This window comes from Macrobrachium nipponense, chromosome 31 (assembly GCF_015104395.2).
Source record: "Macrobrachium nipponense isolate FS-2020 chromosome 31, ASM1510439v2, whole genome shotgun sequence".
NCBI classification, from domain to species: Eukaryota; Metazoa; Arthropoda; class Malacostraca; order Decapoda; family Palaemonidae; genus Macrobrachium; species Macrobrachium nipponense.
The window spans coordinates 11,777,403-11,794,875 of NC_061093.1; the positions used below are offsets into that span (position 1 = coordinate 11,777,403).

Consider the following 17,473-nt stretch of genomic DNA (forward strand, 5'->3'; position numbering starts at 1 on the left):
AAGACATTTCGAAGGCTCTCTCTGCCAAAGCTACGCAGGACCTTCTAGCGCAGTCTGCAAGGAAGCCGCGCCCTACCTTCCAGACTAAGACGAAGAAAGCTAAGACGACCTCTCAGGAACCCTTTCGAGGGGCTTCTACCTCTAGATCCTCTTCGTTCAGAGGTCGGAAACCAAATAGAAGAGGGAGGACTTTTACGAAGTCATCAAACCTCCCAGTAAGACTCAAGTCCTTCAGACAACTGTAGGCGCCAGGCTTTTACAGTTTGCAGAAGTCTGGGCCCAGAAAGACGCAGATGCCTGGACCCTGTCAATTTGAGGAAGGGCTATCTAATCCCGTTCTCTTCGAGGCCTCCCTTGACGAATACCCCGAGGGAGTTGACGGCCAGATACAGGGAACACCCATCATGAATCAAGCCCTCCGACTAGCGGTAGATCAGATGCTGGAAAGGAGGCGATCGAACTAGTGGCAGATCATCTTTCGGCAGGCTTTTACAACCGCCTGTTCCTAGTTCCGAAATCCTCAGGGGGATGGAGACCGGTGTTGGATGTAAGCGCCCTGAACTTCTTCGTCGAAAAGAAGAAGTTCACGATGGAGACCACTGCCTCGGTGGTTAGCAGCACTCCGTCCAGGGGACTGGATGGTGTCCTTGGACTTACAGGACGCTTACTTCCACGTACCAATCCATCCTTCCTCGAGGAAGTTTCTAAGATTCATGATGGGGGGAAGAATCTTCCAATTCAGGCCCTGTGTTTTGGCCTCTCCACGGCCCCCCAAGTCTTTACGGCCATCATGAGGAATGTGGCACAATGGCTTCACCTAGAAGGGGTGAGGATTTCGCTCTATCTCGACGATTTGGCTTATAAGGGCCAATTCCAGAGATCGTTGTCTGAAGGACTTGAAGAAAACCCTGGATTTGACTTTTTCCTTAGGACTTCTGGTCAATCTGCAGAAGTCAAGTCTGATTCCCGCTCAAGAGTGCGTTTATCTGGGGATCCAGATGAACTCTCTGAGTTTCGGGCTTTTCCGTCACAGGAGAGGATAGCCCGGGACTCGAAAAAGTAACAACCTTCTTAGGGAAAGAAGTATGCACAGTGAGGGAGTGGATGAGTCTGCTGGGGACGCTCTCCTCACTGGAGCAATTTGTTTCCCTAGGAAGGTTGCACCTGAGACCGCTCCAATTCTTTCTTCATCAGAATTGGAGTCGTCCTTCTCAGGTTTATGAAGTTCTCCCTGTCAATTTCTCTTCAAATCAAGAAGGAGTTAGCATGGTGGGCGGATCCCGACAAGTTCTCGCAGGGACTGCCGCTTCAATCCCAGAACCCCAGCCTGGTGTTGTTCTCCGATGCGTCGGAAACAGGTTGGGGGGCGACTCTGGGAACCAAGGAGGTGTCAGGAACCTGGGTGGGGGACCAGTCTTCCTGGCACATCAACAGGAAAGAACTAATAGCCGTGTGGCTTGCTTCTGAAGGACGTTCGAGTCAGATGTGACAGGAGCAGTTGTGCAAATAAACTCGGACAACACCCATGGGCTCTGGCATACATCAGGAAACAGGGGGGGAGGGGGGACGCATTCCTTCTCTCTGTACGAAACAGCAAGAGATCTTCTTCTGTGGACAGAAGAAAGGGGGATAAAACTTCTCACCAGATTCGTACAGGGAGAAAGGAATGTAAGGGCAGATCTCCTCAGCAGGAAAGATCAGGTTCTTCCCACAGAGTGGACTCTGCACCTAGATGTTTGCCAGAGCCTTTGGAAGTTGTGGGGCAGGCCTCTCTTAGACCTGTTTGCAACTTCAAAGAACAAAAGACTGGATCTGTATTGCTCGCCCATCGCGGATCCAGGAGCAATAGGGATACACTCTCTACTCGATTGGAAAGGACTCGATGTATACGCGTTTCCCCCCTTCAAGATTCTGGGGTTGACTTTAAAAAAGTTCGCAGAGTCAGATTCCGCGAGGATGACTTTGATAGCTCCCTTTTGGCCAGCACAAGATTGGTTCACAGAGTGCTGGAATGGCTAGTGGATTTTCCAAGATCGCTTCCTCTAAGGAGCGATCTACTCAGACAGCCCCACTTCGACAGGTACCACAAAAACTCGGCCCCGCTCTCAGTCTGACTGCTCGACTGGTCCAGAACTGGTCAGAAAATGAGCGAAGGCTTTTCGTCAGCAGCTGCTAAGGCAATCGCTAGAGCGAGGAGGTCTTCCACCTTACGAGTGTACCAGTCGAAGTGGGATGTCTTCAGAAGATGTGCAAGAGGAATACAAAGTTTCCTCTTCCAGTACCTCTGTGAATCAAATTGCAGACTTCTTTTTATTCTTAAGGCAAGAATGTGGCTTAGTCGTTTCGACGATTAAAGGCTATCGTAGTATGTTGGCGAATGTCTTCAGGCACAGGGGCCTCAACTTATCGGAAGATAAGGACCTACAGGACCTTATTAGGTCTTTTGATACAACGAAAATGCAGTCTCCTAAGACACCTAGCTGGAATTTGGATGTAGTCCTTCATTCCTTGGGTCCTCTAGGTTTGAACCCCCTAATTCAGCCTCATTCAGAGACCTTACCAAGGAAGACTCCTGTTTTTGATGGCTCTAGCTTCCGCCAGAAGAGTGAGTGAGCTTCAGGCGATTGATGGTAATGTGGGTTTTAAGGACTCTCTCATTTGCTCTTTCCTTCCTGGTTTTCTTGCAAAGAATGAGAACCCATCAAGTCCATGGCCCAAGAACTTCGAGATTCGTGGTTATCTTCTTTGGTAGGAGAAGAACAACCCGAGAGAACTCTTTGCCCAGTGAGAATGGTGAAATACTACCTTAGAAGAAAAGAGCAACTGAAAGCCAACCGAGAGGTCCTGTGGTGTTCAGTAAAAGAGCCTACTCGTCCATTGTCGAAGAACGCATTGTCCTTCTTCTTGAGAAGCCTCATCAAAGAAGCACACGGATCCTGCAGAGAAGAACATCTTAGGCTTCTTAAAGTGAAAGCACACGAAGTAAGAGCCATAGCAACTTCTCTTGCTTTCAACAAGAATATGTCCGTGCGAAATCTGATGGAGACAACATTCTGGAGATGTCAGTCAGTGTTCGCGAACCACTACTTACGTGATGTGAGAATCACTTACGAAAAAATGCTTCGCCTTGGGCCCGTACGTATCTGCGGATTCAGTGCTGGGGCAGGGAGCTGGAACTCATCCTGTAGTAGTATAAATTTTTTTCCCCCTTGTATTTGTTGTTGTTGGTTGCCTTAAAGAGGATGCATGAAGGCATCTCTTTAGGTCGTAATACTAATCTTTAGTAGTTTGGTTAGGTGGTCTGATGAGTGTGGCTCCTTGCAGTAGTAGTGGTTAGGACCTGTTAAGATAGGGACGAACTCCCTTTAACAGGATCCGACTTGGATTCTACCACACAAAGGATCACATATCCCAGTGGTAGATCCGAGAGTCTTTCAGCATCAGGTCACGTCCTAGCTGTAGCTCTCCAGGCAACGCAGACTCAGAGACAATATCAATGAAGTCTTCTGCCTGAACAGGTAAGAACCAAGGTTATTTATATTCCTACACATCAGTTGTTTCTTATCTCTCCTTATTACGTTAGCTGTCTCTTACCCTCCACCAAGGGTGCCAATCAGCTAAGTATATATCTGGCAGGGAAGTTCATGTACAAAAATGATATTGTTAAACTACAATAAAGTTTTGTACATACTTACCTGGCAGATATACGTCTAATGGCCCACCCAGCCTCCCCTCAGGAGACAGGTGAAAGAAAGAAAAAAAAAAAAAATCTGGCTGGAGAGATAGATTGGTTTCATACGCCCGCCACCCAGCGGCGGGTAAGGTAGACCACCTGACCTACCTGTCGCGTGTGCCGCGAGATTTGAAATTCTGTCGGAACGTCGGAGACTATAGCTAAGTATATATCTGCCAGGTAAGTAGTACAAAACTTTATTGTAGTTTAAACAATATCATATTTACATCTTTCTGAGCTTCTATTGCTCTTTCTGTTAACATTCGCATGATGAAAATTGCGTTTCTTGTTCCTTTTCCCTTTACAAATACATATTGTTCCTCTGCAGTTTCTGGCTTTAGTTTTTTTGTTATTCTGTTTAAAATAATTGTTAGAATTATTTTTGTTTTCTGGCTCATTAAACTGATGGTCCTATATAGATTGCATTTGACTACATCAGGTTTCTTATTACCTGACCTAGGGACTCCGTAAATCATAAAATAAAGCATAGGTATTTCAGGTTCAGCCTTTCTAGGAAAATCATTAGTAAAGTACCTAGTACCAACATTACTGAATAGTAATAGTAATTGAAAAACCATTGCTGAATAGTAATTGTATAACTGAAAATAATAAATAACAGAACTTAGGGTAAATCAACAATTTCTGATGCATTGTTCATTAAGGTCGCACATATATAGTGTATCCAGCAATGGAGTCTTCCAGAAAAGAACATCAGGTCATTGGTAAGAAGCTAGCAAAGGCTTTTGGCCATAAATAAGGTAGCTGAAGGAAGCTGAACTTTTTTAAACTTTGGTAAACAGATGTAAAAGTAGAGGATAAGAGTAGAAATTTAAAAGGGAATTTTAAACCACTTGGCATCAAAGAGGAGAGATTCAAGGTCCATGAACACATCCTTAGAAATGAAATTAAGGTTGTTCTGAGTCACTGGATGGCAATGATATCATTAGATTACTTGATATTCATCAGAGGGAAGAACAAGGGGTCAGAAGTGGATGGAAAAAGTAGGTGTTCTGCAGTAGGCTAAGGTGTCCCAGGTACCACAAAGATAATGTTGAGTTCACCTTGTTACCACTAGTAGAGTTGAAGGTAAGCGGTTGGACTCCTTTTCATAATAAATGAAAGAAGACAAATATGATGAGAGTGAAAAGTGTTACATTTTAAATTCTTTTGTATGTAGGGACAGAAGAAAATGTAGAAAATGTGACTTTCTATCCAGTGTAGATGTAGGCATATGTATATATTATATAGCAAGGGTTTTACATAGGTTTCTAACATCAGACTACACTGACCAATAGTAGAAGGGTCTTACAACTCAATTGGCACTTTTCATAAAAGGTAATTGGTTATTTCGTTAGTAATAGAAAAAATATCTAGTTATGGTTGAAAAATTTATCTGCAACATACATATTGGTCTTGCAGAAGAATTTCTTCCTTGCTGTGTGTTGTGACACCTTATTGTCTCTTGGCTGTTTAAAGTTTTTCAGAGTATCAGCTAACTTATGCTGCTTAATATCTTGGCCTTGTAGCATATGTAATTTATAGGTACGATATGGTAATGATGTTTGGCACACTAAGTCCCTGCATTTTGTATTTTACTTCTGTGAATTGTGATGTTATGGTATTAAGAAGGTAACCATCTGCTGTGTTGCAGACATGTTGCAGGGTGATATGTATTTCCTTTACCAGTATGTAATCATGCTATGCAGATGGTCTTTATCTTGAAACAAAATAGTAGTGAGAGGGCTAAAAAAGTAATCAAATTAGTGATCATAAATCAAAATGAGAATTAAAGGAACTAAAATCTTGAACTTCAGTTACATAAACTTTGCATATGAAGAACTTGAGGCTTTGTTAAATCTCTTACATGGATTTTTGCACTCTTAAGATCTGCAAGCAAAATTCTTGTAAAGAAGCTTATATTGAGCCCTCTTAGGTCACTAATGCATTGTGAAATAGTGAAAGCTTTCCGAAGGGGAGAAAGAGGTTCTTTCTACATAGGCTGAATCCATTATACTCACATTAGTACTTGGTCAAATAAGTGATTTAACTTGGCTTCAAACGTAGACAGCTCATTGAGGCATTAATTGATTGAATGGATTGATGGATTAAGATAATGGTTGAATACATTTGAGTGTTATGTACTACTGTGTACCTTTTAGTATTGTATTAATAATATGGTACAGTTCTCTCTCTCTCTTTCTCTCTCTCTCTCGCTCTCTTTCTCTCTCTCTCCCTCTCTCTCATTTTCTTTTGCTCCTTTGTTTTCCACCCCAACAGGAATTGTAGAAGTTAAGACATATGGATTTTGATACCACCTTCACAATGGGATCGTCATACTTGTATCTCCTGCCCCTTTCCGTCTTTGTCCTCTTCCCATCCACATTTATAATCACGTAAGTTAGCCTAACACATCCCTGTATTTTCCTGTGCAGTAAATCAGCTAGTACTATACGTAGTTGTGTGTCAATTAGCTGCCTCCCGGTTTTAGTAATTTACTTGTTTACTGAATTTGTTTTGGGGAGAGAACTGCTATACTCTGAGTCTTTTGAATTGTTACAATGATTTTTCACGATACAGTATTAAGATTTTGATAAAGGCATTAGACCATTAATACTGAAATTTTTATGAAATAGATTTTGGCTTTCAAAAGTAGGTAAATATTGTAAAATATATAATTCATTTTACACGGTGGAAAAAAATCTGCTGAAAGGGTAAAACCATTAGTGACAGAAAAGATCAGTTGAATATTGTACTTCCTTAAATAAGCAGATACGTATAAGAATTCCAAAAATGGTAGTTTGTTCATGAAACTTACCTGTCAGATATATATATAGCTGTATTCTCCGAAGTCCGACAGAATTTCAAAACTCCCGGCACACGCAGTGGGCGGCCAGGTTGTTAGTACCCATTCCCGCCGCTGGGAGGCGGATATCAGGAACCATTCCCAGTTCCTATTCAGATTTTTCTCTGTCGCCGGTCTGTAAACAACTGTTTCCAGACCTCTGCCTAGGATTTTAAAAACTTCTTTTTGCCTTGAGTATCCTGATTGACTTTTGGTTTTTTTGGACTGGATTGTTGACTTGGCATACGCGATAGTGGTTTGATTTGGATTTTGGCTGTGACTTTTCTTTAAATACGATGTCTGGATCTAGTTCTACTAGTTTCAGGGTGTGTGTATGCAAGAATATAAGGTGAGGCTACCGAAAGCTTCGGTAGACCCTCACTCTGTGTGCACGAAATGTCGAGGTCATGTATGTTTGTTGAACGATAGATGCATCGAGTATGAGGAATTGACAGATCTTGAGTGGAAAGCGTATGAATCTTATGTAAGAAAACTTGAGCGCGATAGAATCAGGAGGTCTTCCTCCAGGAGTGCTTCTGTGAATAGAAGTCAGGGTAATATTATATTGCAATACACCCCCTGAACACCTGAACTAGCCCTGGTCACTTACCAGCCCGAACCATCATTTATTAAAAATTTACCAAATCTTTGGTTAAAATAAACGATCAGTGTTGCCAATCTCCTGGCAAACACCCTCGTTACCTAGTTACCAGGCCCACCGCTAGTAGCCCTGCCTCACGGGCCGGTCACACCTGCCCTCTCACGTCAATCACTTATCGTTCGCGGTGGAGTACAGATGTATCCACAGCGAACTCCTTTTTGGTCTTGCCCGGCCTTCATTTGCACCTTTGATTTGATTGAATTTGGTGACGAATTACGCATCCCTTTGGATTACTGGTTGGATTGCTCTTAATACCTTGTCATTAGACATTGATTCTGCAAAGTAAGAAACAACAACAGGCTACGACAACGACTACTGCATCCTCGGCCACGACATCACAGAAAACGGGGACCCGAGCGGAGTTTTTTCAACAACGTATCGTCTTTGCCAACAATGCAAGAAAAGGATGACGTAACCCTATGACAGATAAGTCATGCCTTATGCCGTAAATTCGTAGGCCTGTTCAATATAATGTAAAAACCAGATGTTTGGAATGTCCAGGAGTGGTCTTTGGACCAGATGTTAGGGTATCCTCAAACATAGGGAAAGGTCTCGTATTAAGAAGTAACTGTAGCAGGAAGAGACTAACGTAGATCAAGATAAAAGACTTAGAGACAGTGCTCTTTAAGAGACTTGAGAGTACGCTGACATCGAGTATGACTCTCTGTTACCGATTTTATGTCAAGATTATGCGAGGATAGATCGAGCAATAGGGATACTGAAATTACTAATCGTTCTGTTCCAGCTCCCCTGCCTGTTCCAGAATCAGCCCTAACCGGTGCTGGGGGTTATGGGGATCCGCAAGCCCACGGGCAGGATCCGCCGTCCCCCCATGGCGCGGAGCAGGCAGTGTTGGCAGCAGATTCCCTTCCCTCGATGTGTAAGTTCTCAGGATGATAAAAACTTAGGTCAGATATAGACGAGTAGGGATAATAGGCCTACATAGTGTTTAAGTTTAGGAAGAGAAGTGCAAGGCCCCTTCCTTCCCCGGAGTCCGGTTTTGCATTTAAAACTAAAAGTAGTTTTTTTTTAAGTTTTTAGAGGCACAGTGGTCCCCCCTTAGAGCATCTTTAGGCTTTTTTCCTGCTTCGAGTTCCTTGCATCAGAAGCTTTTAGGCCAGGGTTGGTCTTTCAGATATGCTCCTTCGTCTTTAAGGTTACTTTCCTCTACGTATACGATACGATAATTATTAATATAAACTAATTCTCCGTTCAATGCATATTGACTTACGATATTTCAGTATGAAGAGAAATCGAATAAAATTAACTACGGTTAGCCTAGTGTTTTCACGATGATATATCGTATGCATATTCAGTAGCCTAGCCTAACCTAAAGTATTCGCTGTACAACATATCGGTAGTTATTTTTATATTGGCTAACGCTGTAGGCTTAAGGCATTCTTGACTTCGGGTAATTCAATACAGGTGTAATTGAAAACGAACGAGAATCCGATCTGAGGATAATTAATATGAATGTAATCGAACAGAATGAAGATCGGATTCTGTCCGACTAAAGCATTATAATTGTATTATGTGTAATCATCATATTGGCGTAGTATAAACACTAAACTCGGCAGTCCATTCACGCTGGAATCAGCGGATGACGGATACGGGTTTGCGTCGCCGTATCCATCTCATTCTCTCCTGATTGACTAAAATGACTAACGTAACAACACTCTCACTTATGCCAAGTTTGTACAAACGTCTTAAAGGAGACGTGTCTTCAACTATGTTGACATTAATATAGTCAATGAGGTATCTATCTTGGGGCATATAATCAGATGTCAGATATAAGGAATTTATATGTATGACTGCTTTCATACGTTTAACAGACTATTGCCAGTCAGTATTTATATTGAGCTTATGTCAATTACAGTTACAAATTATTTACCAGTCGTATTATCAAATTAACAATGACAACTGAAATTAATATTAGGCCTAATAAAGTTAATTTAATTACCTTTAAATTTATTTTATTTTATTACTTTTCAATTAAATTATAATTACACTAGCTTGTCGTCAAACAGCACTATTGTAAGGAGGTGTGGTTTAGACAGACAAGGATGCCGGCTAGTCTATTTTTTTTTCTCCTTGGCTTCAGATTCAACCATATCACTTGGTCTCGGCTAATGTTTTTGTCCTTAGTTAGCATATTAATGAATATCTGGATACTTAACTTATGTAACGAAGTCCATACTGTTCGTCTTACGATGTAATTTAAGACCAAAATTTGACTGATACGTCTCATTAGAAGCTAGTTTTTTCCCTCGGGTTAGATGGCGTTAAATTTAGGATCCCGTTCGTTTTTCACTCGTTTTCATAGGTATTACGAAACCTTACACTTATATACGTTATTAATCCTTTGTCTGTGTGAAAACAACAGTAATGAGCTCTTTCATGCTATTAGTTTTCTTTTACCACGGCTGCGTTGGAATTCATACATAAGCTCGGGACTTCTGTCCAGGTTGCTGATGAACGTAATTTTGCCTTATTAGCTTCAGCTGCATTTATAACCAGAATACAGTAATTACCGTCCCACGCGGATGAATACAATAACGGATGTTGCTATCGGATTCGATCACTGTCACACGCTGGTCAATACAATAAATGATGTTGTTATAGGAGTCCGATCGATTAGCAACAAGTTCTCGTTCGTTGTTCATAGCTGTACGGAGTTATACGAGTATTATCGTTAAGATAATACCCTTTTAACTTGCTGCAATTTGCGGAGGTTGGAGATATTAGACGATCGTAATTTCTCTCTCATCTCTCTCTCTCATCTCCTCTCTCTTCTCCTCCCTCTCTCTCTCTCTCTCATCTCTCTCTCTCTCTCTCTCGTCTCTCTCTCTCTCTCTCATCTTCTCTCCTCTCTCTCTCTCTCTCTCTCTCTTTTTTTCCCTGATTTTATCTCTCTACCTTTTCCCTGATTTTATCTCTCTCTCTCTTTTTTCCCTGATTTTATATTCTCTCTTTATCCTAGACATTGTGTTTTCTCTCTCTCTCTCTCTCATCTCTATCTCTCTCTCTCTCTCCTCTCTCGGTCTCTCATTCTCTCTCTCGCATCTCACTTTTCTGATTTCATATTCTCTTCCATATTCTCTCATCCTATTTTCCACGCTCTCCTAACACTGGACTCATTGTGCAACAGAGGTTTTTCTTCCTTTCACACCTTTTCAAACTTTCTCAATTTCCCTTCAGCGCTGACTGACCTCATAGGTTCCCATACTCGGTCCCTTTGGCCTAAATTCTATTTTTAAACCCAACAATCTTGCTGTGCTGAGTTAGTATTAGAGTAGGGAGCGAATATTTGGAATATGTATAAGGTATTCATGATATGATATATCACAAGAGGATTTTAAGTAATTAGGAAAGATAGGAAAGAACATGTCTGGGTCTATCTGAGGGTATTTTTTCTTCCAATGCCAACCAGGCAGAGTACAGACAGGCAGGTACAACACTACAAGAGAGGACATCACTACGATCGACGACACCGTTGTCTCCTCCGTACATGAGAGGCCTAAGGCCACATGGGAGGTCTTCAGTTTCCCTCCATACATGAGAGGCCGAGAGCCACATGGGAGGTCTTCAGATTCCCTCCATACATGAGAGGCCGAGAGCCACATGGGAGGTCTTCAGATTCCCTCCATACATGAGAGGCCGAGAGCCACATGGGAGGTCTTCAGTTTTTCCTCTACTCAGGTGAGGCACATAGCCAGCTGAGAGGAAACAGGTTTGTATCCCTTCCGCACTCAATGAGTTTTGACCTTAGGGTAGAGGTGCAGGGAATTTTTCCCTCCACATATGGCAGGCCTAGAAGGCCACACATGGGGAGATTAGCTTGGACGAGTGACAAATGAACTTGAGACTGACTCGCGTACTCAATTATATTGACTGACAACTAGTACAGTGGAGGGCCGGGCAGATTTGATTCCCCACCTCCAAATTAATGTTGTTAATCGGGCTAGTTCAGGTGTTCAGGGGGTGTATTGCAATATGAAGTTTTTATTGTAAAACTAATATTGTAATACCTACCTGAACACCTGAATGATTCCCACCCTCCTCCCCTCTCATACAGAGTATTGAGTTATGATGACGTGAGAGGGCAGGTGTGACCGGCCCAAACGTGAGGCAGGGCTACTAGAGTGGGCTGGTAACTAGGTAACGAGGGTGTTTGCCAGGAGATTGGCAACACTGATCGTTTATTTTAACCAAAGATTTGGTAAATTTTTAATAAATGATGGTTCGGGCTGGTAAGTGACCAGGGCTAGTTCAGGTGTTCAGGTAGGTAGTTACAATATTAGTTTTACAATAAAAACTTCATATCTCCATCGAATCCCCCTGTAGATTTAATTCAACCTAACCCTGTAGTGTTGCCTTCGGGCAATCAGGAAGTGTCTACAGAAGGAAATGTGCTCTCTACGATCATGGAGTCGATTCGTGCCCTGGAGTCAAAAGTGCTCGCGCTACAATCGAATGTGTCGAAGTGCAATGAAAGTGTTGGTGCATCTAGTGTTGTGGAGGGGGCGTCAGATCGTTCCCATAAAATGCCTCCAGGTCTAGACCTCTGTCGGACTCCCAGGACTTAGGGAGTGGGCAAGTCGAAAGCCGAAGGAGGGTTACAGGGATCTAAAAACCGGTCTGACGTTCCTTCGGCCGAATCTGTGGATGCGTCCCAGACTGCCAAGGATCGTGCACGGGCACGAGTCCTTTAAAGAGTGTTTCTCATCCTCCGAGCGGGCGTCCTCCCCTCACCGGGGCTGGAGCTATCGGAGTAGCTTCCTCGCGGGAGGGGGAGAGCATGGCCAAGTGGGCGCAAGACGTCGCACAGGCGGCCAGCCGTCGTCCTTGTCGCCCTCTTGAGAGAGGTTTTAGAGAAGAGGACGCTTCACATCCTTCTTTTCAACCTTTTCATTCGTCACCTGAATATTTTGAAGCCTTCCCACCACAGGAAAAGGGCCAGACTTCATCGGAGGAGGACGCTTTTGAGCGTCCAAGTCGCTCTAAATTTGTTCCTGAGACGAAGGAGAGGGCATCCCCTCGCCTGTCTTCCTCTCACAGGATTAGTCCTTCTCCTGGTCAAGAATTTTCTCCGTCAAGGGAGATTCTAATGGATATGCAGAAACAGTTGACTTCCTATTTTGTGAAGAGAGAGACAGAACCCTGTTGGCGGAGGAAGGACCGGTGGCTGCCAACGCATTCGAGAACGTGAAAGCGTTCCTTATGAGAGAGCGTCTAGGAGAGACGAGTATGGCAAAGACGTGAGTTGTGCCACAGGCGGCCGGCGTCTTTGTCAAGAGGGTCTGTAACGTCCAGAAATCTCCGACGGACGATCATTGTTCAAAGTATTTCTCTCGTGCACGCCAAGAGAGCGAGGCTCGCCAAGATCAAGAGCCTCGTAAGGACACGTCTGAATACACACGACACGCTCGACGGCCTGCATTTGTCATTATGGAAGATGATGTTGAAGAAGCTAGACATCCTGCTTTGTGTGATGTTAATCAAGATGCTTTTGAGGAAGCGTCAGATGACATTCGACGTCCTGTTCATCGAAGCGCTCGCCAGGAGCTCGGGAAGACGCTTCGCAGGACCGCGCGGCGTCATACGCTCAGGAGGACGCCTTTGAAGAATTTTTAAGTCCGAAGCGTCATGATGTTCCACAAGATGTTAATTTCCAAGATCTTAAAGTGTCGAAGATAACAGGGAAACAGAAACGGATTGGTACTTCTAACCCTACTTCAGACGAGACCCTCTTGAGAACAGGGCCTCAAGGATTAATAACATCGCGATCTTTGAAGGACACTGCTGCTAGAGAAAGAGAATCGTCTAGTGATTCGTGCCTACGGACAATGAAGAGCCCAACAACTCATCCGCCTCGGATTATAAGACGTTGACGCACCTTCTGAAAAACTTGTTCCCGGATAAGTTTCAAGCACCGGTTCCTTGCTCTCCGCCTTCACAGTTGGCCTCATCGAAAGCCAGGAAAGCTCCTGGCTTCGTTAAAATGGCCACCTCGCTCTCTGCGAAGAGAGCATTTAAGAGAATCCAAGATTGGATGGACTCAAGGAAGGCGAAAGGCAACACTTCCTTTGCTCTTCCTCCATCGAGACTAAGCGGGAGAGCGGGAATCTGGTACGAAACGGGAGAAGAAGCCGGATTGAAAGCACCGTCTTCCTCTCAAGGCGATTTCACTAACTTGGTTGACGCTCCGAGGAGGCGGTCATACCTATCATCAAAAGTTTCCTGGACTATGTCGGAAACGGATCACCATCTAAAAGGTATCTTCAAGACTTTAGAAGTGTTTAACTTCTTTGGATTGGTGCTTGGGGGCCCTGGACTACATCCAGAAGTCCAGACTCGATTTCTTTGGAAGAATTATCCAGCGTGTTGGCTTGTATGGATAGAGCAGTAAGGGATGGCTCTGATGAACTGGCATCCCATTTCGCTACTGGGCTGCTAAAGAAGAGAGCTGTACTGCAGTTTTGCGGCGAAATCGGTGTCTCCTGCGCAGAAGGCAGAATTGTTGTTTGCCCCTTTTTCTACACATCTTTTCCCGCTGTCCATGAAAAAGGATCTGTCGGTTAACCTGCAGGAAAAGGCAACGCAGGACCTCTTGACACAGTCTTCCAGACGTCCTACAGCCCAGGATTCTACTCAGCCCGTGCAAGCCCCAAGAAGAAGTTTAAGCCCTTTCGTGGAGCGCCTTCCTCTAGAGCTTTTCCGCGAGGAAGGGGGCTCTCTAGAGGCAAGGCCTCCTCAAAGAACAAGGGAAAAAATTGATATTTCTGTCCTTCAGGCACCCGTCGGAGCGAGACTCACATCTTTTGCTCATGCGTGGAGAATGATAGGGTCAGACACCTGGTCCCTCGATATAATCGAAGAGGATACAACATCCCTTTCCTCTCTGCTCCTTCCATTTGAGCAAAAACGAAGCCCCTATAGACCTGTCGCCCTCATACCAGCCGGAGAAGCAACAGATATTGCTCGACCTTTTAGACCAAATGTTAGAGAAGAGAGCCGTAGAAGAAGTCCTAACGCTAAATTCCCCAGGCTTCTACAACAGGTTATTCCTGGTTCCGAAGCAGTCTGGGGGATGGAGGCCTGTCCTAGACATCAGCAGGCTGAACCTTTTCGTGAGAAAAGAAAAGCTCAGGATGGAAACATCCCAGTCTGTACTAGGGGCTTTAAGACCAGGAGACTGGATGGTGTCATTGGATCTCCAAGACGCGTATTTCCACGTCCCAATTCATCCTCAATCAAGAAAAATTCCTGAGATTCGTCTTAAAAGGACAGGTCTTCCAGTTCAGGGCTCTATGCTTTTGGACTAAGTACGGCGCCGATGATATTCACTCTCCTCATGCGGAACGTAGCGAAATGGCTTCACCTATAAAAAAATAAGAGTCTCGCTTTACCTGGACGACTGGCTAATCAGATCGTCTTCGGAGTCAAGGTGCCTGGAGGACCTTCAAACGACGTTACAGCTGACGAAGGCCCTGGGCCTAATAGTCAATTACGAGAAGTCCCATCTGATCCCCACCACGCAGTCCCCATCGTGTATCTGGGGATTCAGATGGATTTCAGTGGCTTTTCAAGCTTTTCCATCAAAGGAACGTCAGCAGAAATGCTTAGAAAAAAGTGTCCCCCCCCAGCTTTCTTAGGAAGGAAACATTGCTTGGCAAAGGAATGGATGAGTCTGCTGGGAACCATTTCCCTCGCTGGAGAAGTTTGTTTTCTCTGGGAGGTGCACCTCAGGGCCGCTCCAGTTTTTTTCTAGCAGAAAACTGGAAGGACAAGTAAGATCTAGACACGACATTGATAATTTCCCAATCGGTCAAGGATCATCTGAAGTGGTGGCAAGATCCAGTCAAACTATCAGAAGGACTGTCCCTCAGCCTTTTGAGCACCGACCTAGTGTTGTTCTCAGACGCTTCCCCCATGGGGTGGGGGCTGGGGAGCAACACTAGGCCAAGGAGGAAGTGTCAGGCCCTCTGGAGAGGGGAACAGAGGTCCTGGCACATAAACCTGAAAGAGTTGGAAGCTATTCGGTTGGCTCTCCAATTCTTCGAGGAAACGGTGGTGGGCCGAGTTGTCCAGATCAACTCGGACAACCACCCAAGCCAGCCTTAATTCGCATATATAAAAAAACAGGGGGGGACACACTCTCGGTCCCTGTCGAGATTGCAAGAGACATCCTCCTATGGGCGAAAGCTCGGAACATAGTAATCCTAACGAGGTTCGTTTCGGCAGTGCAGAATGTCCGGGCGGATCTTCTAAGCCGCCAACATCAACTGCTTGCCACGGAATGGACTCTCCATCTATAGGTCTGCAAGAACTATGGAAGCTATGGGGACGCCCGCTAGTGGACCCCTCTTTGCAACCTCAAAAACAAAGAGGCTTCCTATTTATTGCTCACCGGCTCTCGACCCGGAAGCGATAGCAATAGATGCCATCCTATGGGACTGGACGGGGATGGCCACTCTACGCCTTTCCCCCGTTCAAACTTTAGGAGAGGTAATCAGGAAGTTTGCGGTGTCTCCGGGAGCGAGAATGACACTAATCACCCCGTTTTGGCCTTCAAGCGACTGGTTCACGGAGGTCATGCCTCTTCTAGTAGACTTCCCAAGAACCCTTCCAGATAGAGCCGATCTTCTCAGACAGCCCCACTTCGAGAGGTACCACGGAAACCTCTCCGCTCTGAGTCTGACTGCGTTCAGACTATCAAGAAGTTGGCCAGAGCGAGAGGTTTTTCAAGACCAGTGGCAGAAGCTATTGCCAACGCTAGAAGAGCTTCCTCTCGAGCAGTTTATCAATCTAAGTGGGCTGTCTTCAGGAAGTGGTGTAGGAAGAAAGGTATTTCCTCCTCCACGACCTCTGTGAACCAGATCGCTGATTTTCTCCTACATCTGAGAAATGTGGACAGACTTGCAGTGCCCACGATCAAAGGATTACTAAAAGTATGTTTGTCAGCTGTCTTCCGTCACAGAGGGTTAGACCTGACAAATGATAAAGACCTTCACGATCTTTTGAGGTCCTTTGAAACATCGAAAGTACCGCAACCGAAGGTCCCATCATGGAACCTTGACGTAGTTCTGAAGTTCATGATGTCGAGCCTCCATTTGAACCTCTGCATGCTGCCTCGTTGAAAGACGTTACAAGAAAGCGATTTTCCTAACCGCTCTTGCCACAGCGAAGAGGGTTAGTGAAATTCAAGCAATGAGTAGATATGTGGGCTTCAGGGGACACAATGCAGTGTGCTCCCTGAGCCCTGCCTTCTAGCCAAGAACGAAACCCATCTAACCCTGGCCGAAGACCTTTGAAATCAAGGGGTGGGGTTAGCAGAGTTCATCGGACGAGAGCCAGAGAGAGTCCTGTGCCCTGTCAGGGCTCTCAAGTTTTATTTGCAGAGGACAAGACTGTCGGGGTCCTTCAGAAAATCTGTGGTGTTCTGTTAAGAGACCCGACTTTCCTATGTCAAAAAATGCACTGGCATTCTTTTTACGAAGCACCATCAGGGAGGCCCATGCGTCCTGCCCAGATGGTGATCTGAAACTTTTGAAAGTAAAAGCCCATGAGGTGAGAGCTGTCGCTACCTCAATGGGCGTTTCAAAAGAATATGGCACTCAGCGATATCCTAAGTGCTACTTTTTGGCGAAGCAACTCTGTGTTCGCTTCACATTACCTGCGGGATGTGAAGACGACATATGAGAACTGCGCAGTCGCTAGGACCATACATATCCGCGATGAAATGCATTGGGGGCAGGAAGCAGCACGAATCCTATCCTGTAGAAAAGGGATAGGTGTGCTTTTGGTTTTATGGTGTTGGTTTATGGTTGAAGGGTTGGTCGCTTGAGGCGCTTTCCCTTTCTCTAGCCTAGAAGTTATGGGACTAACTTCGATAGGTTAGGTCAGGTGGTGTTTTTAGCTTCGTTGCCCTCAACAGTATGGTCAATATGGTCTAGTCACATTGTGGTCATGCTCCCGTTGACAGATCATCTAGAACTCACCAGCTATATAGGTCACTACCTTGCTGGAGACTCTAGTAAAGCAGAAGCAGACTTGGGTGACAGTAATCACGAAGTCAGCTATGCTAACAGGTAAGGAACCAAGATGTCAATCATCTGCATGTAATTTGTTTCCTAAAATCCTTCTATTCTGTCCCTTCCCACCTCCAATGGTGGGATTCAGCTATATATATATATCTGACAGGTAAGTTTCATGAACAAAATGTTATTGTCATGAT

General features: G+C 44.6%; 2 protein-coding genes across 2 annotated transcripts in view; both read left to right on the forward strand.

The window, feature by feature from the left end:
• Positions 1–4,954, forward strand: part of LOC135206761 (DNA damage-regulated autophagy modulator protein 2-like) — a 51,075-nt gene extending 46,121 nt beyond the window's left edge. The window contains exons 6-7 of the mRNA XM_064238257.1: positions 4,534–4,734; positions 4,911–4,954. Of these exons, the coding sequence (XP_064094327.1) occupies positions 4,534–4,734; positions 4,911–4,954 (245 nt within the window). The remainder of the gene's footprint in view (positions 1–4,533; positions 4,735–4,910) is intronic.
• A 1,056-nt stretch (positions 4,955–6,010) lies between these two features.
• The window catches only part of LOC135206633 (DNA damage-regulated autophagy modulator protein 2-like), a gene marked incomplete at its 5' end in the record, with an annotated part of 141,962 nt that continues 130,499 nt past the window's right edge, over positions 6,011–17,473 (forward strand). The window contains 1 exon segment of the mRNA XM_064237974.1: positions 6,011–6,126. Within this exon segment, the coding sequence (XP_064094044.1) occupies positions 6,032–6,126 (95 nt within the window).